The sequence below is a fragment of the Muscardinus avellanarius genome (assembly GCF_963383645.1).
Source record: "Muscardinus avellanarius genome assembly, chromosome: X".
Lineage (NCBI taxonomy): Eukaryota > Metazoa > Chordata > Mammalia > Rodentia > Gliridae > Muscardinus > Muscardinus avellanarius.
The window spans coordinates 52,628,899-52,642,665 of record NC_137792.1 but is presented as its reverse complement, the minus strand read 5'-3'; the positions used below and the strand labels follow the sequence as shown (position 1 = coordinate 52,642,665).

Here is a 13,767-nt window from a genome sequence, read left to right as displayed (position 1 = left end):
ATTTCCTACAAGAAATAAAATGCTTAGGAATAAACTTAACCAAGGAGGTAAAAAACCTCTACAAAGAAAATTATAAGACATTGAAAAAAGAAATTTAAGAAGATCTTAGAAGATGGAAAGATCTTCCACATCCATGGATAGGCAGAAAGAATATCATTAAATGCCCATACTTCCAAAAATTGATCTACAGATTTAATGCAATGCCCATTAAATCACCAAGATCATTCCTCACAGACATAGAAAAATCAGTCTTTAAGTTAATTTAGAAAAACAAAAATTCCAGAATAGCCAACGTAGTTCTCAGCAACAAAAAACATGCAGGACGAATCACAATACCTGACTTTAAACTATACTACAAAGCCATTATAATAAAACATCATGATAGTGGCACAAAAAACAGATAGATAGACCAAGGGAGCCGAATAGAAGACTCAGAAACAAATCCACAAGCATACAGCCAATTGATTTGTGACAAAGGGGCCAAAAACATACACTGGAAGAAAGATAGTCTGCTCAACAAATGGTGTTGGCAAAACTGGTTAACCATATGCAGAAAAATGGAAATTAATCCTACTTTCTCACCCTGCACAAGAGTCAATTCAAGATGGATCAAAGACTTGGAAATTAGATCAGATACCTTGAGGCTCCTTGAAGAGGACATAGGTCCAACAGTGTAACACATAAGCACAGATAAAATACTTTCTCAACAAGACCCCAAAGGCACAAGAAACTAAAAGGAGGATCAATATGTGCCCTTGCATTAAACTGAAGAGCTTCAGTACAGCAAATGAAACTATCAAGAACCTCAAGAGAGAGCTGGCCAAAAGAATGGGAGAAAACTTTGCCACCTACTCCTCTGATAGAGGACTAATGTCTAGAATATACAGAGAACTCAAGAAACTCAGCACTAAGAAAACAAATAACCCAATCAAAAAATGAGCAAGAGAATTAAATAGAAACTTCACAAAAGAAAAAAATCAAATAGCCAATAAATGCGTGAAAAAATGCTCAACATCTTTGGCAATCAGAGATTGCCTGAGATTTCACCTAACTTCAATTAGAATACAATCATTCAAAACACAAACAACAATATTTGCTGGTGAGGATGTGGAGAAGTGGGAACTCTAAAACATTGTTGGTGGAATTGCAAATTAGTGCAAGCACTTTGGAAAACAATATGGAGGATCCTCAGAAGAATGGGGATGAACCTACTATATGATCCAGCAATACCACTTCTGGGTATCTACCCAAAAGAAAGGAAACCAAACTACCAAACTAATGCATGCATATCTATGTTCCTAGCTGCACAATTCACCATTGTCAAACTATGGAACCAGCCAATATGTCCATCAGCAGATGAATAGATTACAAAACTGTGGGATATGTACACAATGGAATTTTATTCAGCCATAAAGAAAACCACAATTACATCATTTACAGGGAAATGGATGGAACTGGAGGACATTATCCTAAGTGAGATTAGTCAGTCACAAAACGGAAGAAATTGGATGCTTTCCCTAATATGCTAAAGTTAGGGAGAAATGGGTAACAGAAATAACTCTTGATGAAGAAGAAAATCCTATAGAGGAGCACATAAGGCGACCTAACTGAGGAGATGGGAGGAGGAAGAGGGAAACTCTCTATAGCACATAATGTATTTAAACATATCAAAGTCAATCACTAAGCCAAGCTTGGGAAAGAGGGATGGGGAGGGAATGGGATGGGGATCGGGTATGGGCTAATTGGACGGTGTATGCATGTATGTCTTCACAAGCTTTTTATCCCATTAAGATGTATGACTACAACGCACCAATAAAAGATTAAAATAAAAATGAAAAAAGAATTGGCATTTGAAGTTTCCTTGTTTTCTATTCTGAACTCTACTAACATTATTCCTCGTTGTGCTATTTATTTTTCTCACTAGTTTTATTGGTGCATTCAGATAGATATTTTTAATGCCTAACCTAGGACACTGGGTCTCTATACATGTGCATGCTGAAGGTCCAGAAAAAAAGGTAGAACAGTAGGTGTTAGCATCCTGATAGCCAAAATGGAAGCTGAGAAAGTTTTTCTCAGCTGTTACATTGGCTATTTGTGTATAATGCTGTCTCTTAGCCCGTTACTCACATTTTACGTTACAAGTCAAAGGATCTTGGGAAACCATAGGAAACTCTCCACTTGCCAAGAGCCACTTTGCACTGTTAAATGATGGACAGGCCCAATTTGAGAGAGAAGTGATAACGCAGCTTTCTTTGCACTAAATCCTTCATTGCCTTCCTGACTCATTGCCACCCCTCAACCACATATATTGTTGATAAGAGTCTGAACTTCCCTAATAGATAATTATGGGTCATATGGTCTCAGCTAATTCAAATTGGGATAGTATCTGTTTCAGTCAGCATTCTCACCACTGTCACTCCAAAAACCTGATGGCAACAACTTAGAGGAAGTACATTTATTTGTTCTTAGGGGTATAAGAATTTCATAGGGATTCAGTCTATGGTAGACCAGGTGAAGTCTGAGCAGCTCAGAGCATGGTGTGGGGAGCAGAGAGAGAGCACACACGAGCTCTGTTATAACATCATGAAGACCAGAAACAAGAAAGGGGAGGGACCATATATAATCTCTAAGGTCACACCCCAAGAAACCCCTCCTCAGCAACCAAGCTTTGCCTCCAGCATGGCTGACTTGTCACCATGAGGTCTAGGAGGACATTTAAAGTCCAAACCATAGCTGGGCGTGGTGGTGCATGCTTGTAATCCCAGCATCCGGAAGGCTGAGACCGGAGGATGATGGTTCGCGGACAGCCTCAGCTACTTAGTGAGGCCCTCCTCAACTTAGTGAGACCCAGTTTCAAATTAAATAATAAAATAAACTATGGCAGGGGATGTAGCTCAGAGGTCAAATGCTCCCAGGTTCCATCGACAGACCCCCCCAAAAAAGTCCAAACCATAACAGTCTCTCTTATTGTTTCTTTCTTTAGGAAGATCATGGACTCAGGATTGGTATTACTATTGAGGAACCATGTAATATTTGAATGTCTAGCAGTGTTCATTCCAAATGGTTGACACAATCTTTCATTTATGATTTTTATAAAATTCCTATTGCAGCCAGTTTCCAACTCACTTATTATACGTGGAATTAATTTTTTCTCTGACTCTCCCCATAGATCCATCTAGTACTGTTCATCTTTCATCTCTGCTGAGTTCCCTTAGTGTCATAGACAAAGAAAATCCCAAAACAAGTAGGCTGAAACTTGGAGTCATAAATCATGGACTCAACAGTCTTACTACTCCACAGTGCCTCCTAAGGAAAGCTATTTTCACTCTTTATCTCAAGGGTTCATTACTAATGTTTCATGTCACTTCAACTTGACACATATATAGGGGACTTCTGCCAGGTTCTGTGTGTGGACCTGAAGATACAGAAATATATCTGACATGTATTTCTGCCTCTGAAGAACTTTAAGTAGAATAAAGGGGCACAGTCACAATCTTTTCCTCAAATTGAATTTGTTTCATCCCATTTATTTTCACACTTAACAGTTGGGATTCTATCCTGTGCCAAATACTGAGTCAGGCATTGATGGTACTAAGAAGAATAAAATAGACATGGCCCATAATTTCAGGGTGCTTTCTGTCAATTAAGAATCTGTATCTTTGGGGGTTAGTGATCAATGAGTGAAATAGACAAAGATTGTGGGTGGTTACTGATTTGTTCCTCAAACTGGCACTACAATCCTCCCCCCTTTGTGAACAAAATATAGCCTCTACTTCCCAAGGAAAATATTTTGGATCAAAACGCTATGTTTGGCTAGAAAGGAATCAAGAACACAGACAGGCCTAATTTTCATCTACTTTTCAAGCTGTCTTTGGTCCTAGCTTTGGTTCTTGCTGCAACTGGTTGCTAATGTCAGACACTTGCCTGATGCTTCTTCCAAAGTCATCTCTGACCCTGGGATCAATTGCTGCGGATTACTAAGTATAGGAAGAAGAAAATTTTTAAAAGGCCAGAAAAGTGTTTCCCAGCCAGAGTAATTGTAGCTATTCTGCTTCATGAAAGGGTAGAAGTGCAGCTAAAAATAACGCACAATTTATTTGACCAAAGTCTATCCTCTTTACCGGAAAGAGTGATTCTGTAGCTTTGGCTTAATCATCAGGAATTAAAAAAAATATAAATGGAAGATGAAACTTCAAAAGAGAAAGAAAGAAAAATATAAATATTTAGAACTGTCTCCAAAACCTCTGTATATCCATGGAAAGTGAAGGATCAGGGAGAGGAGGTGTTTGGAATAGGGAATATGTGTGTGCGCTTTATTGACATCCCTGGGTTTATCTACCTGGGTTTGTTTTGTTTTGTTTTGTTTTTTGTTTTTGCAGTACTGGGGATAGAATCCAGGGACATTTACCCCCAAACTACACCCCCAGTCCTATTTTTATTCTTTATTTTGAAACAGTCTCACTGAATCGCAAAAGGCCTAAGTAACTGAGGCTGGCCACAAATCCGGATCCTCCTGTCTCAGCCTCCCAAATGCTGGGATTATAAGCGTGCACCACCATGCCCAGCAATCTACCTGTTTTCACATATGTGTCTACAGAATGTCCAAAATAGCATGTTTTCCATCTGTATTTTGTATTTGGCATATACATTTGTCTGAATATATGTGTGGATTTTAGTACATGAGTGAGTGAGTGGGGAGAGAGGGGAAGGGGAGGGGAGAGGAGAGGAGAGTAAGTTTAAAGTCAGGCATGGTAGTGAACAGCTGTAATCTTAGTACTTGGGAGGCTGAGACAAGAAGATATCAAGTTCAAAGTCAGCGTCAGCCAATCAGTGAGACTCTCAGCAACTTAGCAAGACTCTGCTTTCAAAAATTTTTTTTAAAAAGGGCTGAGGGTATAACTTGGAGGTAGAATGCCCCTGGATTCTTTCCTTGTTACAAAAAAATCAGCTTTGGGAACTTTATCTTTTTTAATTTATGTGTTTGGTACAAGAGATTGAACCTGAAGGCATTCTACATCTGAGCTACACTCTCAACCTTTTAATTTATTGTTTTTGTTTGTTTGTTTGTTGGTTGGTTGGTTGGTACTGGGTATGAAACCCAGGGGCCTTCTACCTTTGGACTACACTTCCAGACCTATTTTATATTTTTTATTTGGAAACAGGGTCTCTTAAGCCAGCTGAGGCTGGCTTTGAACCTGTGTGATCCTCCTGTCTCAGCCTCCCAAGCGTGGGGATTACAAGCATGCACCACCATGCCCAGTTTATTGTATTGTTTTGAAACAGGATCTCGCTAGGTTGCCTATAATCTTGCTGGTTGCTGAGGTAATTTTCTTATAAATATCTTAATTCATAATTAATTTCCAAAATACAAAGAGATAACTATACCCCTGGTGAATCTGGATATTTCTAATGGCATGTGAATTCTCTAAATACAGGGATTTCTAATACCTGTATTGCAGAATTGGGCTCCTAAAGAGTTCTTTTTGAAAGTCCACTGGCAACAATCATAGTGTGTGCTTGGATCTGAAGCTGTAGTCATTAATGAATTTGAAAGATATCCATCTTCTCCAGTCCCCGGTCATCAAATATGCCTCTTACTAATATCTCTGTTCAAGTGAGAAGGTTACAGTAGACCCCTGTGAACTTGAGGGCAAGTGTCAAGGGAAGCCTTGAAGACTTGGCACTCACTATACATATTGATAACTTCCTGTGCTGTGAATGAGCCAGCTTCTCCAACTGATTCCTAGACCCCACCCCTGATTGAATTGCTGTGTAATATTAACAGCAACATGCCTAAATCAACTCTCAGCCAACAGTTCACCCCATCTTTGTAACCCATTCTGCACAGACTACTAGATAAACCACCCTAAAAAGCACATATATAGTTTTTACTGTTCTCGTATCTACTCATTTGTTCTGCATTACCTACAGAACAAATTTCCACTTTTCCATCTCCCTTGGCAAGCAATAGTCATACTAAAAATAGACACATGGAAAGGAAATCTAAGTGTTAATATATTTTCTACACATTCAGATTTTTATTTTCAACAGTCAATAAAAAGATATTGAGTGTCTAATAACTGCTAAGCACAGAGATAAGATAATTGCTTCTTCATTTTTATGTATGATAATGATTCAAATACATAAACTCAGGCTGGGTGTGGTGGCGCATGCTTGTAATCCCAGCGCTTTGGAGGCTGAGACAGGAGGATCGCACAGGTTCAAAGCCATTCTCAGCTACTTAATGAGCCTCTCAGCAACTTAGTGAGACCCTGTTTCCAAATAAAAAATATATAAATAGGTCTGGTAGTATAGCCAAGAGGTAGAAGGCCTCTGAGTTCCACCCCCAGTACTACCAAAAAATACATGAACTCAGCAGGCATTGATAGATTATCTATTAGGGTAGACTCTATTTCCTTAAGTTTTCAGCACATCCTTTGCTTTGACAACAAGAATGATGGGAGAAGGAGCAATCATTGCAGGAAGCTCATGATTAGCCCCTTCACTAGCTCTGCTCTTCCCTGCTTAATTTCTTGAGTCTAACATGAAACTCTACCCTTTCCCAAATTGATAGAAGGACCAGTTTGCAGAAGTGGTTTAGACTCCAATCTCTGCACCACTCAAGTTAGTCCCATAGCCTCAGTGAATGGAAACCAGTTGCAAGGAACAAATTCCCTGTACACCATTGACTGCTTGGCTGAGAAGCCCCACCACAATGCTTTTCTCCTATAACCTATCTGTACCACTGTGTGTGTGTGTGTGTGTGTGTGTGTGTGTGTGTGTGTGTGTGTTATTGGTAAAGGATGAAGGAGAGGTCAGAGAAAGTTTCATCACAGACAAGGAGTCAAGCCAAATATTTAAAGTTGTGTTCTGGATAAATATAAGTATTCTTCTGATGGGGGTATGTAATTTATCTGTGAATAAGTGGGGACAGCATGGAAAACATGGATTTGGCCAGGCATGGTAACACATGCCTGTAATCCCAGTACTTGCAAGACTGAGATGGGGGACCTGCAGGTTCAAGGTCAGCCTCAGCAATTTAGCAAGGTCCTCATCAAATCAGCCAGACCCTGTTTCAAAATTTAAAAAATTAAAAATAGGATGTGTGTAACTCAAATGTAGAATGCCCTAGGGTTCAATCTCCAGTGCATGCACACACACACACACACACACACACACACACACACACACACAATGGATTTGTCTAAATCTAGAGTGGCACAGGTAGAGAATTTGTGTAAGACAGCACAGCTACAATGCCCCACTGTAATAAAATAGAAATTTGTTTTCTTTAATCTGTTGTATCTTCTTTCATTTCTCCTTTGTAAGAACTATACTTACCATGTCAGTGTCTGACACAGGGCCAAAACTGGTCACATAGATGTCAGTCTTCACTTCAGTCACTGCATCTGAGTAAAATAAAGTAGAAAGGCAGTGTCATAAAGTAAAATTGCCTTAGCTCAGAGAGAGTACTTGCTACTTCTGAGAAAGGATATTTGACACCATTGTAGGAAACCCCTCAATAACTTCAGAGAGAACATGCTAGGTACAGGTATGAATTAGGTATCCTCTCTGATAACACTGATAATGACACCAGAGTTCCCAAACAACAAAGCTTATAGAAGGTTCTTAGAGAGCTCTGGCATTCACATGTGCTGGGCTCTCTGCTGGATTTTACCTTACCTGCAGTCAATGTTGTAGGAAATGTTGAAAATCCAACTCTATTCCTTTCCCTTGTTCACTTTGTGTAGGGAGGAGCCATGTTGCCACTTCTAGTTGTGGGAAGATGTATCATGTTCCTTTGTGTTTAGAAAATTAATGTCTAATGCAAGACCCCCCCTATGCCATGGTTATGATGGAAACAAGTGTATGTTAATTTGATGTTACCAGAAGATTGGAAATCTGGAATGATAAGTTAACACATGGAGGACAACTGCCATGGAGAATTGTCAGGAGCCAGGATAGACTTGGCAAAAATGAGAAATAAACATCTTTTAAGTGACTGAGATTTAGAGAAGTTCATATCACTTGATACATTCTTTGCATTTATTTTCCTTTACTGTTATGTTTACATGGTTGTGATCTCAATAAATCTGAGAGCTTCTGAAGGGTGGAATACCTGTTTTATATCTGTCTCCTCAGCACAAAGAATAGGAACTTGGTTCTGAGATGGTGCTCATTAAACTGGTTTATTAGTGGACTAACTTCATCATATATTTACCAAGTTGGGAAATGATGCTGCCTTAGTCCATTTGCACTGCTCGAAAAAAACGCCTTGGACTGGGTAATTTATTTATTTATTTTTTTAAGATTTTTTTAAATTGGTGCACTGTATTCATACATCATAGTGGGATACATACTTTTGTAGACATACATGCACACATTGCCCAGTCAGCCACCACCCGATCCCCACCCCGTTCTCTCCCTATCCCTCCCTCCCATGCTTGGCTTAGTGATTGACATCTAGTATTATAGCAATTTATCAAAAATTTAAAATGATAATCTCACATAACAGTTTCATTTGTCTGATACCAAGCTTTTGATGACTTAAAGATAACATTTCAATATTTCTTTTTGCTTTCTTTCTTACCAGAGAATCTATTTTTTCTATTTCTTAGGTGAAACTATCATATATTTATATATTTATTTTTCAGAAAAAAATTCTATCCTAATATGGAATATGGACTCTAGGTACCCACAACGATCTTGAAAAAGAACAAAGCAAGAAGATATATATTTTCTGATTTCAAAACATATAAAGCTACAATAATTGAAACAGTGTAGTACTATTCTAAAGGCAGATATGTAAACCATTGGAGTTAAATAAAAGCCTAGAGCTAAATTCTTCCCTATATTGTCAAGTTATTTTTGACAAGGTTTCCACGAACATTTGGTGGTAGAAATAATAATCTTTTAACTAAATATTGTTGAAAAATAATAATTACATGGAAAAGAATAAAATTGGACCCTTACCTAATCCCATATACAAATATTAACTCAAAATAGATAATAGACCTAAATATAAATCTTAAGACGATAAACTTTTAGGAGAAAATCTGGGTCATAAAACCTCACAACATTGAAATTGGCAGTGATTTCTTGGTTATGATTTCAATGGCACAGGCAACAGAAGAGTATACAAACTCCCTAAAAAATAAAAAACATATTGTATATCCAAAGACAATGTAAACAGAGTTAACAGTTACTAATAGAATGGGATAAAATATTTCCAAATGCTATATCTGAAGGTATATTAATATTCCAACTAGAAATCCTAAAAATTAACAACAATAAAGGCAAACAATACCCTTTAGAGATAGGTAAAAGACTATCATAAATAATGAATCTCCACAGATAACCAATCTTAGTTGTCTGTTGGATGGAAAATCTTGTTTCTCTAGTTCTGGAGTGTGTTACCTATTTCTTCTTTGTAGTTAATCTCTTTGAGTATTTTCTCTAGTGCTGGTTTTGAAGACATAAATTCTTTCAGTTTCTGTTTGTCATGGAAGCTTCTTATTTCTCCATCTAATTTGATAGAAAGTTTTTCTGGGTAGGAAATTTTTGGCTGGAAGTTGTTTTCTTTCAGAGTGTGGAATATGTTACTCCAAGCCCTTCTGGCTCTCATGACTTGGTTTGGGAAGTCTGGAGTGATTCTAATTGGTTTGCCTCTGAATGTCACTTGGCCCTTTGCTTTTGTTGCCTTTAAGATTCTCTGCTTGGCTTCCACATTGGTCATTTTGACAATTATGTGGCGTGGGGATCCTCTTCTCTGATCCTGTCTAAAGGGAGTTCTATAAGTTTCCTGGACCTGCATATTGACCTCTTGCTCTATGTCTGGAAAATTTTCTGCTATTACTTCCTTGAAGAGATTGTTGATCCCTTTGGTTTCACTTTCTTTTCCCTCCTCTATTCCAATTATTCTTAGGTTAGCTCTCTTAAAATGGGCCCATATTTCTTCAATATCAGATTCCTGCTGTCGGATATTTTTTTCTAGATTAGAAACTATGCGTTCATTTTTGGAATGATCATCTTCTAAGAGCGAGATTCTGTTCTCCATGTGGTCTAATCGGTTGTTTGTGCTTTGAATTGAGGCCTTTACTTCATTAATTGCATCCTTTATCTCTTTTTGGCTCTCTCTGAGTTCTTTTCGAAGCACCTCTATTATTTCTACAGTTATTTTCCTGATTTGATCTTCTAGAAATCTCTGATTTTCTGTTTTATTGGGTTCTGATGTTGTGGGGTTGTGAGCATTCATTGCTCCAGTATTATTCCTCTTTCCCATGATTTTGGAAGTTTGTGCCTTCTCTGGGTTCTTTCCTTGGGTAATTTATAAACAACAGAAATGTATGGCTAACAGTTTTGGAGGATGCAAGATCAAGGCACCAGCATATCGGATGTTTCGTGAGGACAATTCCTCATAAATGGTGTTCTCTGTATTCTCACACAATTGAAGAGGCTAGGAAGCTTATTTAAATTTCTTTTATAGAAAATGTAGAAGATGGTGGCAGCCACAGTCTCAGTGGCAACTGCAGCCACAGCGATATCCGCTACTGTAGCGACCACTGTGGCCACAGCGATGATAGCTGGCAGCAGCCAAATAGGTTATGTGTTCCCCTGAGATATCCCGGACAACAGATTTTGGTATAGTATATGATTGGAACAACATATAGAGACATTTATAGTCATGACTTCCTACCTAAAATATAAGAGAGAAGAGACAGACCTAGATGGCGGAGATGTGGTGGCAGTGGTGGTGGTGATGGCAGTGGCAGTGGCAGCCAGTATTCGGGAAAGGTAGATAAATCCAATCCAAAATCTCCCCTAAAAAACTGCTCCTGCCCCACATGCTCAGGAATTCTGGACAATATACTATGTAAGAAAAATGCTTGGGAGGAGGGCCAAGATGGCAGCGGCAGCAGCAGCCAATGTCAGGGAGAGGCAGATAGATTCATTATAATCCACTCTGATCTTTTGAGGAATCTCCCCAAAAGTAGACTGCACCTGCCCCACATGCCCAGGAACTCTGGACAACATACTATGTAAGAAAAATGTTCGGGGCGCGTCAGATGGGCACCTTGCATCCTGGGAGCCAAGGGCCCCTCTGCACAGTGCTGGGTCTGGGTGCACTCGGAGCAGCAAAACCCGCTCTCTGTGGTGAAGCTGTGGGCCTCCGCTCTTGACAGGGAGATAAAACACATTGCTACTAAGTACTTGGGCCCCCAACTCCTGCAAAAGATATGTACTGTTTTCTTTTATTAAAAAATATTGAAGAGGGAGGAAGATGGTGGCAGCTGTGGCTGCAGCGGCGACCATGGCCAGAGCGCTGTAGGTTGGCAGTGGCTGAATAGGACATGCATCCCTCTGAGAAACCCTGGACAACAGATTTTTACTTAATAGCTGATTGGGACAACACACAGAAACATTTCCAGTCATGACTTCCTATCTGAAATATAGGAGAGAGAGTGGATAATGGCGGAATTAGAGGCAAGACTATAGCACGGCACTCGCCACTGCAAGAAAAGTGATTTTTGGAGGGATATCCCAGAAGAGATCAGAAACAAGACTGATACTGCCACACATGCACAGCAATACTTAACAAGAACATACTCTAGGAGAAACCAAGAAGGCAGCAGCAGCCAGTATTCAGGAGAGGCAGACAAATCCAACCAAATCTACCTTGAAGTTTTGAAGAAATATCTCCAAAAGTAGACTGTTCCTGCCCCACATGCTCAAGAACTCTGGACAACATACTATGTAAGAAAAAATTTTGCGGAGATGGACCATGATGGCAGCAGCAGCGTTGGCCAGTATTCGGGAGAAGCAGACAGATCCAATCCAATCCACCTTGAATTTTTGAAGAAATCTTCCCAAAAGTAGACAGTTTCTGCTGCACATGTGCAGGAATTCTAGACAACATACTATGTAAGAAAAATGTCTGGGGCAAGTCAGAGGGAGACCTGCCCATATTGTTGGGCCAGCTCGCTATACCAGGTGTCCTAGGAGACCTCAGCTCATGGCTGCCGCACTCATCTGCACTGCACTGGGGGCCAGGGTGTGCTTGGAGCAGCATATACTGCTCTACATAGTGAAGCTGTGAGCCTCCACTTTCAGTGTTGAAATAAAATCCATTGCTGCTAGGGAATTGGGCTCCCAGCTTCTGCAAATGACACGTGCTGTTATCTCCTACTTAAAGAAATATATATAAATATGAAGGGGAAAATGGGAACCTCTGTAAACATCCAGCCCACAGTGACAGGGACTGGAGCCCGCCGCATGCCGAGGCCAGCTCTGGAGCCAGTGAGGCTAAGCTTGGAGCCCGCCGCAGGGCAAGGCTGGGACTAGAGCCAGCAATGATAGGTCCACTGCCTGACGCAGGGCGAGGCCAGGCCCAGAGCCTGCCACGTGGCTAGGCCGGGTCTGGAGCCAGTGAGGCCAGGCCCAGAGACTGTTGTGCAGCAGGCCTGGAACTGGGGTCTGCTCCACAGCAAAGGGCCAGCGGGTTCTTCAGCTGTGTGGCCAGGAAGCACTAGAACCTGCCACTGCCTTACCTAATCTCACAGCAGATTTCCAAATCAAAGTGACCTCTATTAAAAAAATTGGCTGTGAGTGAATTGTCTTGTCAAAGTTACTCACCTTTTGGCTTTCAGGTTTTCAGTAAGTGGGAATAAGTGTGGAGAAATAGAAGTTCTAATATATTGTTAGTGGATTGCAAGTTGGTGCAACCACTTTGGAGAACAGTATAGAAGATCCTCAGAGGAAGGAAAATAAACTTACCATATGATCCAGAAATACCACCTTTGGGTATCTACCAAAAAGAATGAAAACCCAAATACCAAACTAATGCATGAGCAACAACCATGTTCATAGCTGCATAGTTCACCATTGCCAAACTGTGGAACCAGCCACGATGTCTTTCAATGGATGAGTAGATTTCAAAACTATGGGATATGTACACAATGGAATTTTGCCCAGCCATAAGAGAGAACAAAATTATGGCATTTACAGTGAAATGTCACAAAAATAAGAAAACAGATGCTGTTCTTAATGTGCAAAATATTAGGGAGAAATGGGCAACAGGAGGAACTCTAGATGAAGAAGGGACCCTATAGAGGAGCAGTGAAGGTGACATATCTGAGGGGATAAGAGGGAGGATAAGGGAACCTCTTTAAAGCACATGATGTACTTAAACATATCAAAGTCAATCAGGAAGCCAAGCAGGAGTAGGAGGTAGGGGGAGGGAAGGGGTTAGAGATTGGGTAGGGGCTGATTGGGTGATGTGTGCATGTATATCTCCACATATTTCTTATCCCACTGAGATGTATGACTACAGTGCATCAATAAAAATTATAAATTTCTTTTATAAAAGTTATAATCCCATTCATAGTCTAATCATCTCTGGAAGATCCTTCTTCCTAGTACTATCATTTGGGGCATTAAGTTTAAATATATGAATATTAGAGATAAACAAACATTCAAATCATAACTTATACCCAGAAAGTGAAGTTTTCCCACGATTGGGTTTCTTTGTCCCAGTTTCTGTCAGCCTTGTTTATGTCAGTATAGTCCAGTTCGCTCACCCACACCAGCATTTCTTAAACAGAACACAAGTTCAATCTACCCTAGTGAAGCCCATTTAAGCCTAACAAAAACTTCATCATTACAGCAAAGCAAAATCCCACTCCAGCCCAGCATACCTGACCCCACTTGAGCATACTAGTAACATAGATAATAATAAAAAAGCCCACACAATTTTTTTTGTGTGTGTGG

At 39.9% G+C, this 13,767-nt stretch overlaps 1 protein-coding gene across 1 annotated transcript in view; it reads right to left on the bottom strand.

Annotated features, from left to right (window-relative positions):
• GABRA3 (gamma-aminobutyric acid type A receptor subunit alpha3) overlaps positions 1-13,767 on the bottom strand; it is a gene marked incomplete at its 3' end in the record, with an annotated part of 241,370 nt that overhangs the window by 92,901 nt on the left and 134,702 nt on the right. Inside the window, exon 4 of the mRNA XM_080719144.1 lies at positions 7,342-7,409. Within this exon, the coding sequence (XP_080575270.1) occupies positions 7,342-7,409 (68 nt within the window). The remainder of the gene's footprint in view (positions 1-7,341; positions 7,410-13,767) is intronic.